At 42.2% G+C, this 15,740-nt stretch overlaps 1 protein-coding gene across 1 annotated transcript; it reads left to right on the top strand.

Moving 5' to 3' along the window:
* The first annotated feature begins 552 nt into the window (after positions 1 to 552).
* On the top strand, positions 553 to 1,763 carry LOC119658175. Its single transcript, XM_038065442.1, has 5 exons — positions 553 to 908; positions 968 to 1,136; positions 1,193 to 1,417; positions 1,549 to 1,673; positions 1,718 to 1,763. Exons 1-5 carry the CDS (start codon positions 553 to 555, stop codon positions 1,761 to 1,763), a joined length of 921 nt encoding a protein of 306 aa, XP_037921370.1.
* The last annotated feature ends 13,977 nt before the right edge of the window (positions 1,764 to 15,740 follow it).

Genomic DNA, 15,740 nt, shown 5'->3' with positions numbered 1-15,740 from the left:
ATTGGAGGAATTTTGGTAAGGACGAATTTTGGTTTTAGTCAGCAGTTTTAAATTGGGTTATATACCAAGCTTTGTCTACAAATCCAATTGTGCTTTCCTTTTATCGTCACTCCTCAATCTAAACCGAAAGACGCTTTCCTTAATATCGTGAAAAAATCCATACCAACAGGAAGCTCTACTTCTACTTTAGCGGTAGCGGTTTTCCCACTACCGTAACTGATAAGCTACATGCATTAAAACATCCACACCTAAAATACTTTCAGCTTAAAGTAAGTATTTCGAAGATCCGGAAATTTATCCTTTATTTGGAATTCTTTCGGTGTGCCCAAATTTTTAAGGTCTTATTTGGTCCTAATTAGGGAAGCACCATTTCGAGGCTTCATCCATACTTTAACATGCTCAAATAAATTCGAAGTAAATTTCTAGTCTGTGTTTGATAATTTTATCTTGTTGTTTGTCGTACAATTTTCCCATATTTGCTAACGAGTAGCTCCTCAAAGTCAATCGAACATGCAAACTCCTTAACAAAATAAATTCTCGTCTATCCTCTAGATGTCTCACGAAACCTGCAAGGAATTCATTCCGCCAAGCTACTTGAGCAGAAAATTTTTCAAAAGAAGTCTAGAAAAGGGACTAGCAATTGAAGGAATTGAGATCGTTGATTTCCAAATGACACCTGGAAGCCAACCGGGTGATAATTATACGAGTACGATTTATCGTGCCAGAGTCATATACAATCATGTGCAGTCGAGAAGTAACAAAATCTCTCTCGTTATAAAAAGTATTCCAATAGACGAGGCTCACTCTGTCATCGAAGAATTTGGGATAGTGGATAAAGAAATTAATGTCTACAAAGAGCTATTACCTAAACTTTCCAAAATACTGGGAACTACTGTAGTAGCACCAAAGTGAGTATCACTCTCCAAATATTCCATCAGCAAGAAATTAACTTCTTAACTTTGAAAAGGTTCTATGATGTTTTCGCAGAATCTCACCGGAACTTAGTCTTTCAAGATATGAAACCTCTAGGATTCATCGCTGCTGATCGGGAGATTGGACTTGACGAGCACCACTTGGAGGTGGCCTTAAAGAAAATCGCAGTGTTTCACGCTGCGTCAATCGAACTTTTGAGGAAGGTAAAGGGACTCACTGCTTCAGACATCATTCTAATTCAAAACTACTGTTAATATAGGAACCAACAATTGAACAGCACTTTCGTGAAGGAACTTTTGCTGAGGCTGCAATCGTAAATCCGATTTTCCAAATGTCTTTTCGGGATAGCATGAAATTAGCGGCAGGAATATTGAGCAAGATGCCAGGATACGAAAGATTTAGTGACAAGCTGATGAAAATATATGAAAATTTCGTCGGAATTGCTTTGAAAATGGTAAAACCCGATCCGCAAAATGATATCAAAGTATTGAATGGGTCAATAACTTCCTTTTCAAATATGACGAACAAACAAAACGACCGGTAGACATTGTATTCGTAAGTTTCAAAAGTGGTTAACACTTTCTTTCCGTTTATTTCTGAATTTTCCAAAACCAGGTCGACTACCAAGGGACCTTCTTCAATAGTCTGGGAATCGATTTGAACTACATTTTCATAACGAGTGCCCAGGTGGATCTGCTCAAACGGAAAGTGGAACTAGTGGAAAAATATTACTATCCCATGTTTGTTGAGACCTTGGAAAATTTGCAAATCAAATCAATTCCAGCGATCCAGGATGTCATCAAGCAGTTGTGGCAGCGGGAAATATTTAGTGTGTACTGCCTTTTCGGCATTTTGCTGCTGGTAGCAATGATCGAGAGGAATCGAAAACAAATGATTTCAGCCAATTTTTCGATAAGGAGAAAGCTTACCAGAAGACGTTGGTAGGAATGTCTAGTAAGCGGTTCACCGAGACAATGAAATACACAATGGAATATTAAGAAACCAAAATCGACGAAACAATAAGCAAATACTGAAATATTACTTTTGGATTTATTGCCCCCTGCGAGCTTTCTTTTAACTTATAGTCCTTGTTGTTATTATTTCATCATTCAATCAAAGATAATATATACATATATGTATAAAACATACATACAAGAACGATCAAAACAATCTAATCAAATGTTTCACTAGGAAAATATGAATTCATTTCTTTATTATTATACATTTTGCAATTCTTTATTATTGCCACATAGCTTATCGAAGGTTATCTGCTTCCGTCGGAACCGGGATGGCTGTCTGGAACATATGCTCCAAAAGAATTCTTGTAGGAGTTTGAAGATAATAGTTCCCCCATCGCGAGCAGAGCTCCCTGTGAGCTCTAGTGTTAATAATCAATGTGTGATCCGCGGTGTTTCTAGCGAACTGATTTAAAGAAATTAAAACATAACACCGTCTCCGCCGCTAGTACTGATTATTTTATTAAGCAAATATCGATATTTCGGGAATAACTTGTTCCTTTCTTCGGTGCCAAAACCAACGTAGACACCATGTTGAACACTATTAACGCCAGACTCCAGTTCATCACATATACCCAAAACATGGAGGAAAACGACAAAGTTATGCGCTCCAATGGGTACCCCTCATTCGACATTTACCGAAAACCGACGAGCACCCAACGGACTATCCCTAGCACTTCGTTCTACAATTACCAACAAAAAGAGACTCGACGCAATACACCGACTCCTAACTACCCCGCTCTCACCAAAAAACTTTTGTGAGGAGATAGGATACATCATGGATACGACCAATAAGAATGGCTACGATAGTATGTTGATAAAATCCATGATAACCAAGTCGAAAAATCGGAAGATGGACGTTTCACGTACAAAAGGTTTTGTGTATTTCTTATATAAAGACATTTGAGTGTGCATTTGTCCCATTAGTACGTAGCACGTAATATATGCATAGATTATCTGAGAGTATCCACTTTCGGGTGATATTGACATTCATAGTCTTCAATTTGCAAACAAACGACAACTTTGACCTATTATAACTTTGATAGTAATAGTGTAATTTGCATCAAACTTGGTAGGATCATGCTCTATGTTGTAGCCATTTTGCGGTGCTAAGATGAGCTTATGGAGGGTTTTGCAGCCAATTACTAAAAATTATAACATAATATTGGCGCAACAATCCATATTGGAGAGGGCCTTGAAGTGTATTAGAGCACTTTATTCAAGACCGTAACGGTCCACGGGATTACAGAACCCTGTAGGAGGCAATGTGGTCAGCATTGCGCTCGCCCGAGATTATTACCCTGATTTAACTCAGGTACTCATTCACAGCTGAGTCGACTGGTATCCGACGTCAAATCACGATACAAATCCCACTGCCACCACTAAGATTTTAACCGCGACTTTCCGTACGACAGCCTTGCGTTCCAAATACTCAGTTATGCGGTCACTGAAAATTATAGTAATATACTCTTGTTAACTGTATTTGAACAGATATCGGTATGGAAGGTAATTCGGAGCCCACGTACCATATAGTGGCAACCTCCTGATTTTTTCAGATTTTTCGGCTGGGTAGTTTCTGAGAATGGATCCGTTAAAGAAATCACTTTCGACCCCTCGCACTCGCACATTGCCCACAAATGTCAAAGCTAAAGAACTAATTGAGACCTTTCATTTGATACTCCACACGACTACATTTGATGTAAAAAAAAAACTACACCCCCATTTGCATGTATAAAAGATGTAAAAGGATGTAACTCACTGTATGCATGAGCGTTCACAGTTCCCACCTTTCCACCAAAAAGAAAAATGCGTGTGACGGACAGACAGGCAACCTGAAGATACTCCCTTAAATTCCGATTTTGGTAACTGCAACTCCCCCTTATTTAGGTTTCTATAAGATATTATAATTAATCAATTTACAAGTAAAATATCCTTTAGTATATAAGTTTTAATTTTGTTCACATCAACCACTGTAGTGTTAAGTTGGGCTGTACAACTAGAGCGCTGTGCCCCTTAGTTGAAAGCATGCATTGTATTGCCTAATATGCTATAAAAATTATTTTGATTCTTGAGTAGCTCCACCAATATGAATTAGAAGTGAATCTGGAACAACACATGCCAGGGATTTAATACTGAAATTTCAAAGTGCGACAATGTGAACACAATATTGCCATCGGTTCAATGAGGACTATTCAATGCATTGTAATCATAGTTTTCATTTTAATTGAATACTTTTTTATTGGGGGGAAAAAGTGCTTTTACACCGAGCAAAACTAGAATCTCATGCTGCCTAATCTTTCCGCTTTTCAACCACTTTGAAGCTCTTTTCCACGACATATTTGCTATAATAATCACCGATAGCACTGACTTCTGGTAGTAGCCATTTCGCAATATTGTAAGTGCGGGAATTAGTATCCGCGATAATATTCCGTGTTTCGTTATCATTTTTGTGTACTTTGGCAGAGAGGGCGGCTATGTTCTTGGCACGGGCAGTGCCTTCCCTTAATGTTATCTCCATTCTTTTAGTCGACTCTGGTAGAGGATTTGTTCTTAGCTTGAAGAAGTTAACATTATATAATTCTTTGAGTGATGCGCTGACCTTGCCAAGAACATAGTCGCATTACGCATGCTTAATCCCTCCTTGCCTAGGTTTTTTTTGGGAGTAGTTGGAGTCCTGCAACAGTACGCTGTCAGAATACCAACTAAACACCCTCCTATCATCAAGGAAGTAGCCTGGAATAATTTGACAAATTACTTCAGTGTAACCCTCCCGCTCTCCTGGCTCTGGAAGCCTTCAAGTTAAGGAATCCTTTTCACCAACGGGAAGGGAGGAAGGGAGTTGTTATTCAGCCCGTCCGGGAGCCGGTCTCAACCTTCTTCGGAATAAGAAGAGCCCAAACATAATACGAAACAAAACTCCAGCTGCCAAAGCTCTTCAGAATCTCTCTGAAAATGTTGTCTGGAGAGAGCTCTCCCGTATCTGCTTAAAGCTGTTGACGAAAGCCGTACCTCCTTTCACAAGGCAAAAAGTTGTGTTCAGCGTCATCCGCCACTCCACTGCAGAGCACCAAATCAGGAGATCGCGCCTTCCCAATCCTGTGCAGGTAAGACTGAAAACCTCCATGCCCGCTTAAAAGCTGGGTAAGGAAGTAATCAATCTCACTGTGTGTTCGGTTCAGCCACGCATCTAAATTGTCGATAAGTGCGCAGTCTGTCTGCCTCTTAGCTCATTTTGCAAAGAGAAGGGCCTCAATATTCGCCATTACTCGACTCAAGGCCGAGACTCTTACTTTGATTTGCTCAAAGAAGCTCATCTTCGAGTCAAGCATTAAACTAAGGTATTGAACAGCTGATTTTAACTCTATAGTCAACTCGCCAATCTCTTCTTGGTCAAGATGACTACTTTAGTTTCTTCCTACGCAAGGTTTGAACCTTGAGCAGCCATCCATTCTCTTACCCGTCGCATCAATATGCCAAGTCCGCTTTGTGACTGTTCAACAGTGCGCCCGCAACGAGCGCCGCAACGTCATCTGGATAACTGAATAGACGCGACTCTTCAGGCATATCGAGTTTCAGGAGACTATGGTAGGAAACGTTCCAGAGGTCCAGCCCTAGGATGGATTCCTGTGCTACTCCCGACGTGATTTCCATCCTCCTCTGGCCCTCTAGCGTGTCATAGAGCAAGGAGGGGTCTTTTAGATAATCCCTCAATATCCGCAAGAGATAACTAAGCACATGGAATGAGTTTTCTAATGTGTGTTGCATATCTGTCCATCTTACGGAATTGAAGGCATTTCTGACATTAAGCGTTATGAGGAGCACTATCGGTCGAGATCAGCGACAGTGTGCCCCGGCTCGATGAGCAGCGTCTACGATCTCCATAACAGCATCCACTGTGGATCTCCCTTTTCTGAACCCGAACTGCCTTGGAGATAAGTTCCGAGCAGCGCGGATTGCTTCAGCGAGTCTACTCCTGATGAGGTTTTCGAGTACTTTCCCGTCCACGTCAAGCATACACAGCGGTCCGTATGCAGACAGCAATAGCTCGGGGTTTCCTTTTCCCTTGCTGATCAGCATGAGTCTGGTCACCTTGCAGCGACCCTGCCCCCTGTTCGCCTCTAAGCAAGCGTTGAACGCCCCAAACAGCAACTCTTGCCGTTGGTAGAACACCAGTTTGTCAACTTCCGACGGGATATCATCAAGGCTCAGCACCTGTTTTTCAGGGTGAGAACCACCTCTTCGAGCTCCCTCATTGTGAATAGAAGGAAATCCTCGACGCTTTCCGCGCTATTCACATCAACCCCTACAGAATGTCTGTGGAATAATGTCCGTACAATGCGGTCCATTTGGTCGGTACTTAGTATGCAAGACTTCCACTGAACCCCGATTTTGCGGGTGGCAAGCTTATAGCCAAGTCCCCACGGGTCCTCATTCACCTCGTTGATCAGGTCCTGCCAGCCGCAAGTTTTTGCTTTTATTTATCCCACTGCAGAATCTCATTTTTGCTGATTTATATACCGCCTTTCTAGCGTATTTCTCCGCGTTGGCGTGTAAACGTTGTGCAAACAGCGGAGCTTATGCCACTCGCTTCGTAAGTCGGCAATTTCTGCCGTCCATCAGTATTAGCTGCAATGCTACCACTCCCCGCGGTGCCCTCCAGCACGACTCTGCCTGTTCCAAAAGCTTCGACGAACTTGTGATGTTCACCCTCACGACATTCCACAGGCAGGGAGAGCGTCGGGTTGGTGCACGACGGCAAGTAGTGTCAACCACTTCGAACGCGGTGCACTAGCCACCCGTCCACCGATGATGCCAGAGATTCCGACGCAAAAGTGATGTCTGGAACGCTTCTTTCGCCGGCTGGACGCCAAAATGTTGGCGTGGATCCAGTGTTTAAACCTGCAAGCCCGTTCTCGCAGCCATTTCCAGAATCTGTTTCCCTCTGGCTTTCGCTTTCATTGCAGGTCTTCGCTTGGTGACCTATCTGACCGCACCTCCGGCATGCTGTCCGCCTGTCCTGCGCAACTTAGTAATGTGTGTCCATAGTCCAGACACTTGTAGCACTTGATGGGATTATCCGCATTCGTACCCTGAATACTATCCATCCAATTTAGATTTTCCCGCTGCCAAGTAGTTTCCTCGCATATTGCTCGGGGACTTCCACCACGGCGGGTTTATGGACTCGAACATTTACAGACGTTGTCCCTACCCGGCATTGGATACCTCTGGACATTCATGCTTTACGGCGTTCTCCGCTTCGATCGTTTCTGTAAGGCATCTCCCCCAGTAACCCTCAACCGCTTCGCGAACGTACTCTTGCCAGCCGTTTTGGGACCCAGCTCGACAAGGACTCCGCCACCCTTCGTTTTCCGTATGGGAGACACCTCTGCTCCGTTGTCTTTGTAGCGGATTTCTCTAAGGACTTCCGCAAATGTCTTGCCTCCAGTCGGCTTAATGAGCAGAGCCGACGGTTTAGTCCTTCTTCGTTTCCTCGTCCTCTCTGCTACATACTTTCGGTTTGTACCCTTCTTTTCTTTGGACAGAGGGGTCTCTGATGGCGAAGTCAGTTGTTTCTGCTTGGAACTACTTGGATAAAGACTTCTTCAAACACGTCTTCCTTATTCCGCTTTTTCCGCATTTCGCTTTGCAGTGCGATCCGTTTGGTGCTTGCCGTGTTCTCAGCGGGAAGTGCGCCTGTTTCTGCTTTCCACGCATCTTCCGCTGCTCTCCACGTTCCTCCAGTACCATCAATCTATTTTTGACGCCTCTGCTGACGTTCTTCTAGAGGAACGTTGCCAACCGCATACGCTTCGCCACTGCCGCGCATTTTCTGATGAACCTTTCCTCTTCGGCTCTAACTAGAACGGTCAACTGCATTTCCACTCGATGCTTGTCCGAATACACCTGCTTAGGACTAGCCATTCTGATCAGGTTTTTATCCCGGAACAGGGACACTATGGGGTGTTAGAGTTGCCGTCTCCGCCCGGTCAGTGCCGCCACTTGGTAAGGCTTCCTCTTTATTTGAGCGTCACGGTATAACATCGGTATCGTCTCTTTCGCTGATCACTGCAGTTTATGACGCATTTTTGTGCTGCTCTTCCTCCTTCCCTGCTATTTCGTCGATTATTTTTGCTTGTGTAGATTTATTCTCCATGGAAAATTCACCAGCACATCGTGTACAAGGGAACGGCCGTAATAGTCAGGAACTGGTGTACCCTCTGGAACACATCCACTACTGCAATTGCCTGAGGTCTGGCCTGCGCCTAACTGATCCCGTAATTCATTTACGCATCGACGCTCGCTAAGGGCATCGTGCTCTATCAATACCGGTTCAATGCACACCACCCGACCATGGTCCCGAAGGGGCTGGCTCCTAATACATGCCACAACTACCACCTTGGCAGAGCTTGGCTCACATCACTACATCTACGTCGACAATCAGTTGTCGACGGCTTTGGAGAGCCTTAGTATGTCCCGGCGTGCATCGGTCATTCGTAGTTTGCTCTTCACCGCGAAACTTTCCATAGGCTTATTATTATGCCAACTAGAGGGGTCAGAACGACTTGCTCGGGCAACTTGGGGACACCATCCCCCGTATCATAAGCGACCCCTGCGGGAGGTTTAGAATACAATCCAAAGTACACAAAAATGGTAACGAAACACCGGAAGTTATCGCGGATACTAATCTACAATATTGCGGTATCACTACTACCAGAAGTCAACGCTATCGGTGGTTACCGTAGTAAATATGCCTTGAAAGACAGTTTCCTTAACAATGGCATACTCAAAGGATTATGACTGGGAAAATATCTATATAATTCTATTTTGTTTTGGGCGCCGTCCTTCTTAGACCGATGCAAGCATACTGACAATTTTAAATGTTTGAAATTTGTATCGTGATTGGTTGTCAGATTTCGGTCGATTCGGCTGTGAATGAGAATCTGAGTCAAATCAGGGTAATAATCACGGGCAAGCCCAATAATGACCACATTGTCTTCGAAAGTCTAACGCTTCACGGCCCAGATCTAGTTAGATTCTCACAGCAACGATTATTATTTTTTTTTTTTAAAGCTCGTCGTTTTGAATGAATCGACATATCGAAAAAACCTTACGCAGTTCTCCCGCTACTTATATGTATAATCGAAAAAGAATTTCCTTTCTTCCAATTGAAGAAAAGCTGTGTAGCTGCCATCTGTTGCATTATTTTAAACAATTCGAGAAATCGAAAGCTGTACCCTTAAGGTATGAAAGGTTTTGTGTATTTCTTTTATAAAAACATTCGAGTGGACATATGTCTCATTAATACCTAGCATGTAATATATGCATATATTATTAAATAATTGACAAATTGAAAATAAAATCAAAACTTTTAAAAATGAAAAGGGTAATCGTAAAACTAAAGAAGTAAAATGAAGACTTAAAAAAAAACCAATCGAATAAATAAAATAAAGAAATTACTTATAAGAAAAAGCCTTCTTTCCCTTGCAGAGCTCTTAAAGGATTGGCTCAAAAGTCTTGGCGTATTCAAATTGCGTTGGTTATTTTTTTTTGTGTGCTAAGATTTAACGAATGAGATCTTATTCAGAAATGAATGAAATTTCCAACTAAGTTTGAATAAATGACAAAAGAAAACGGGCGCCAAATAAAGTGGTGTCAATGATCGCCTCACGTTTGTCTAAACTCTGACGTTTCCGATGACTACGGCTGCATCATTTTGATGTCCTATGGTTCAAGCATTACCCACGTGAATTTGGAGTTTGGGCGTTCGAAAAAGATGCATCCCATCCTCATCGTAGTAGCAAACTCACCATTCGACGGATGATCAGTTGGTGAAGATTTAAACCTTTCGATTCCTGATAAATTTTGAAAGTATCTTGAAAACTGATTAGTACATCTCCACTTACTATCGTCAGCGACGTAGGAATACGAGCAGACAGTAGGAGTAATTTGCGCCAACGAACTGCACCATTTACACCCCTCACGAATATCTCGACTTCCTTTCACGGCAAATGAAACAAGGCAATCAACTCCTTCATTTAAATTCCTATATTCCAATTTCCGAAAATGAGACAGAAAATCGGACGCTTCAAGGATACCTTTTGACTAGGCAGTAACAGTGAGCCGCAATTGTTCATTTGAAATTCCTTAACAGTCCCATTGAACGATTTATTTTAACGTCATCATCTTGTGTTATATAGGAGATGGTTATAGCAATTGACACCAAATTCGGTGGAAAGGTGGGAACTGTGAGTGTACACGACTACAGTTGCTTATATTATTCTACATCGAATTTAGGGGGCGGGGGTCCCCATACATCCAAAAGGAGGGTGTAAATTTTCTTCACCAAATATAGTAATGGAGTATCAAATGAAAGGTATTGGTTAGTAGCCGGTCTTAGTTTTGACATTTGTTGGAAAGGTGGGGAGTGCCGAGGGTTGAAAGTGATCATTTCTTAAACGAACTCATTTTCGAAAAAATCAGGAAGCTGCCAGTATATGGTGTCAAAGCTCCGAAATACCTTCCCCCGATATCTGTTCAAAAAAGTCAATAATATTATATTAGCACAATTTTTAGTAATTGGCAGCAAAACCCCCTTTATTTCATCCTAGAACGACGAAATTTTGTAGCATTTTAGGCTATAACATAGAACATGATCCAAGTTTGGTGGAAATTAATTATTAATAACAAAATTGTAATAGTTCGCAGTTGTCGATTCTTTCCAAATTCAAGACTTTTACCGTTAATATCACACTAAAGGCATATTCTCCCATAATATATGCCTATATTACGTGCTAGGTACTAATGGAACAAATGCACACTCAAATGGCTTTATAAAAGAAATATAGAAATAATATGAAACCTGAGGCGTTAAGTTTCTGGTTTCCGGACTTGTTTCTACTGTCCAAAATGCAGAAATATTAACTATACTAATCTTTGCTTAACTTTTTTTACGCCTCTTCACTATTAAAATGCAATTACACCACTGAAGTTCCAAATTCGACTCCTCGGATCAGCTGACTACCGGTACACCACCTTCAGCTGCACAATGTAACGCTAACGCAATAGATGCCTCTAATTATGCCAACAAAATCAATTCGTATTTGCATGCAATTTTCTTTAAGCGGAAACATGCGTTGGGAATACCTGTAGAAATATGCAGCATGAGCTGGTCTATGTTAAAGCAACAATAAAATCGTTGTTTAGGATAATGTGGGATCCTAAGTCCACATCCACTTGATGTTGGACCGGACCAAATGGAGAGCAACTTATTCTCACATTATTTGGTCCACGGACCCTTCGTTTGGGGGATAACTAGACTAATGGTTTCGTCCGGGGCAGAAGCAACTCATCAGACGCTGCCTCACTTCTGGGAGCAGCGTGACCGAAAGTGGCAACAGGTGGAAAACACTGCTGCATATATTCGCAAAAACCCGACAATAATAATAATCGTTGGCACAACAATCCATATTGGATCAGGGCCTTGAAGTGTGTTAGAGCACTTCATTCAAGACCTTAACGGTACACTACACAACACTGTAGGAGGCAATGTGGTCAGCATTACGCTCGCCCGAGATTATTACCCTGATTTGACTCAGGTACTCATTCACAGCTGAGTCGACTGGTATCCGACGTCAAATCGCGATACAAATCCCACTGCCGCCAACGAGATTTGAACCGCGTCCTTCTGTACGACAGCCTTGTGCTCTAACCACTCAGCTATCCGGACAAGGGTGCGAATTATATCCATGTTTAAATGCTAATAGTTTGAGCCTAAGCTAGGCTAGAGCTAGATTACCATTATTTACATCACAAATTGCTCATCCAGGATTTGAAAATAAAGTTCGAAGTGTGGCCAGTGTAACGAAACCGCTTCGCGTCTCTGTCGGTGCCTATCAAAGAAACGCCCTCTCACCACTGTTTTTTGTTCTTGTTATGAGCACCGTCACGTGGAACATCCAACGTCCAGCTCCATATACACTGCTTTACGCTGATGATGTTTTCCTGGTGTCGCATAGCAAAAGGGATCTCGAGAAACTTAGCCAAAAATTGAATGATCGGCTCATGCAACGTGGTCTCAGATTGAATCGGATTAAAACTGAATCTTTGACGACCGATCCCCATGAAACGGCCACTATGATTTTCAATGACGGTGATCTCCCAAGAAGTGAGTGATTTAAATATTTCGAGTCAATGTTATCAACCAATGGAGAACTGCGTTGTGAAATTGCTTCACGCATTAGTGCAAACCAGATAAAGTGGCGGACCACAACTGGTGTTTTCTGTGATCGACATATCAACGAACGTTTCATATCTAATATTTATCGCAATATGGTCCGTCCTGTCGCCATCTATGGTTTCGAGTGTTGACCGACTATAAAAGAAAATGAACGGCGGCGTTGAAAACGAAAATGTTGCCTTAGACTACTGGCGTGATACGCCTTGATCACATCCGAAACAAAGATATTCGCGATCGATATGGGGTTGCACCAATCGTGGAAAAAATGCGAGAAACGCGAAGGCTAACTCGCTTGCCAAGATTGGTCTAAACATCAAAGTCGATGGTAAGTGACTAAAAGGCCGGCCCAAACAATGGTGGCTTAATACGCTGGATTGTGATTTGAAGGCCTCGCAACTACATACAGATCAGGCCTTTGATCAAATGGGGAAACCGACTATGACGAACTGACCCCGCTTGTGAATGGGAAAAAGGATAAAGAAAAATAAGAATATCGCGCGAATTTATTCCATCTTAAGCCATTCATAACTACATATGAGTGGAATTATGTCCCATGTATGAAGAAACCGCTTTTTCCTAGTCCTTTTTAATATCAGTTTTAGATTAACTTCAACATTCAAAAATAATGTTCAAGATTTTCACTTGAATATAATTCGCACTCATGTCGTGCTTGTGATTATACATAAAGGAGCTATTACCACCTGCAGCCACTTTCGGTCATACTGCTCCTAGGGCAGAGGTAAGGCAGCATCTGATGAGTTGCCTCTGCCCTGGACGAAGCCGTCATTCACTTTTTCTGAATTTTCTTTTATTACATTTGTGTAAATTGCTTTCGCACAATTTCGATTTTAACTATAATACAGGGTGCGGCAGCATAACTTCCTTCTTTAAAATGCGCGCCACTCAGTTAGTTGATGTCATAGCGGAGCGCTAGTGGTCTCGTTCAAGAGGGGATACTGTAAAGTTTTGTCCCGACACGGTTCAGTCGCCATCATGCGTTGGAATAGTGAGGACGTTTCTTTGCCGTTGAGGTTTACTTTTCAAGCGGATGTTCGGTTATTGCAGCACAGCGTGCATTTCGGAATCGCTTTAATTTAGCCCCGTTGGCTCCCGTCCCAGACCGCAAATCAATTGTTACATGGGTCACTACATTCAGACAAACTGCAAGTGCGACAAAAGGAAGAACTGGAGTCCCTCGGCCCGTTAGATCACCTGAGAACATTGAAGCAGTGAGAGCGTCAATGTTGCGTTCGCCAGGGTTTTCTGCGCGCAAACACACATCTGCCCTTGGACTATCCGATCGTTCTGTGAGAAGAATTCTTCGTGATGATCTTCATTTTCATCCATATAAGATGGCGATAGTGCAGGAACTTTCAGAACATGACTTCAATTCTCGGATGAACGCGTGTGAGCTTCTTCTTGATGTCGTTCCCGAGGGTGCTATTGTTTTTTTTAGCGTTGAAGCCCATTTTCATTTATGTGGGTCGGTTAACAAACAAAACATGCGCTACTGGGCTGACACCAACCCCCAAGAATTGCATCAAAAGCCTTTGCATTCACCCAAAGTCACAGTGTGGTGTGCAATTTCCTCAGCTGGAATTATTGGTCCCTGGTTTTTTGAGGAAAATGAGGTTACAGTGACAGCGAATTCGGACCGGTATGTAAACATGCTACAGAATTTCTTTTTCCCACGGCTAGAAAATTTGGATTTGGGGGACACTTGGTTCCAACAAGACGGTGCAACAGCACACACTTCAAAAGCATCGATGGCTGTTTTGAGGGAACACTTTCCAGAGCGCCTTATCTTAATTAGAGGCGATTTGGAATGGCCGGCACGCTCTCACGATCTGTCCCCTTGTGATTTTTTTCTATGGGGTTTTTTGAAATCCCGTGTTTATGTGAACCGTCCAAGAACCCTACAAGATTTGAAAACCAACATCCAAGAAGAAATTGCCAACATAACACCTGCTATGCTAACAAGAGTCATGACAAACGCCAGAAATCGGTTTACGCAATGTATGGAGAACCTAACAGATTTGATCTTAAAAATAATGTAAATAAAAACTTTCGACATGTACCTACATTATAAAAAATAAATAAATATTTTCCGATGCATACAATAGTTTTTATTGAGTTTTGAAAAAAGGAAGTTATGCTGCCGCACCCTGTATAATACAAGTACATGCTATCAAGGTTCCTCGCTTAAGGAAACGCAAAACCTTTCATACCTGATGCATCCACCGTCCGGTTTCCCGAGTTGTTCACATAAAAAAATCAGGAAAGACATAAATGCATATTTTAACAGTCATAAAATTACGGCTTTGTGACTTAATACACAAATTCTTGGAAAATAAGGTTCCATCTACAATTTCGCCTAGCAACACACCACCTAATACTCGATTTATCCAAAGCGTAGACAGCAAGACAAGCATCCAAACTATTTCCGCAACCTTTAGAAATCTTGCTGTAAGCCCAAAGCTCTCAACAGACAAAATTTCGACTACATGCATACATCATTAATAAATTCTTCTTCTATTTTTAGCCACACAGTCGAAACCACAGTTAGATACTAGACACCTACCACACCCCCCTTGCCCCTCAAGGGGGGAATCAATGCGAGTACGCACGATTTCAAATTGTTTTGCCCTTGAGCATGAGCGAGATGTAACGAAAATCCGATCAGCTGTGTTTGACATATCGCCCGGACTTGCCAATGTATTGGTGAGATCGGCACGTTTTTGCTTATGGATAAGTGAATATGTGAAACAACTTTTTGCTAAATGAGTGAGCACGCCGTAGTACCAGATTAGCAAAAGCTCACCGATCTCTCTCTTACCAATACGATTTGACGAAGATTATGCCTTTTTCTTGTTTAGCGTCTCTGATGTGTACAGATAAGCTTCTGCAAGTGGGGTCATTTTAGTAAGGGTACTGCCTATAGTGGATCTACTGTGGCGTCATCTGCGAGAGTAAACACTAGGTTTTTTCCTCAGGGTTGTGGGCGACCTTACAGATTGAAGTTTTCACTCAAAAGTAATGTTACTTTCATGTTTGTCATGTTTGATCCTAAAGTGCGATTGAAAACAACTATTTCATCGCGGTATGAGTTACCAGACCGCCCCCCTGTCGCCCCTCACGCGAAAAGCTAAAAACTTCACCAGAACAGGTGGGCCGCTCACGCAGAAACATTACCAAGCGAATTAAGGGAGATTACTAAAATCCTCTTTGTGATTGAGAATTCACGAAAAATGGCTTAAGAGTAAAAGCGAATAAGGTCGCCTAGTTAAAGTGAATATGCCTTGGTTTTTGATAATATTCAATCCGCTACCTGTAATACAGACCGACCGGCTTGCCCTGGCACTGATTTTTTAATAATTTTTTTTTTCCAAAGAAGGGTTTTCAATCCTTTCTTTTTAAATAATTAGTATAAATAATTCCTTTATAACCTTTGGTTCATATTGTATATCGATACATTGAACATGCTGACATCTGGCATTCACCTCTAATGGTAATTCTCCCACCACTACCTCTTACTACCAGTAGGTGCAGAGTCT

Source organism: Hermetia illucens, chromosome 5, assembly GCF_905115235.1.
Source record: "Hermetia illucens chromosome 5, iHerIll2.2.curated.20191125, whole genome shotgun sequence".
Lineage (NCBI taxonomy): Eukaryota > Metazoa > Arthropoda > Insecta > Diptera > Stratiomyidae > Hermetia > Hermetia illucens.
This window is presented reverse-complemented; position numbering and strand designations above follow the sequence as displayed.

What these genes read in the sequence shown, in the direction of transcription:
- LOC119658175 (XM_038065442.1), top strand. Translation starts at nt 553, where the DNA reads ATGTCTCACGAAACCTGCAAGGAATTCATTCCGCCAAGCTACTTGAGC. An exon ending in ACTACTGTAGTAGCACCAAA is followed by an intron (nt 909 to 967) that starts GTGAGTATCACT and finishes AACTTTGAAAAG; the next exon opens with GTTCTATGATGTTTTCGCAG. An exon ending in ATCCGCAAAATGATATCAAA is followed by an intron (nt 1,418 to 1,548) that starts GTATTGAATGGG and finishes TTCCAAAACCAG; the next exon opens with GTCGACTACCAAGGGACCTT.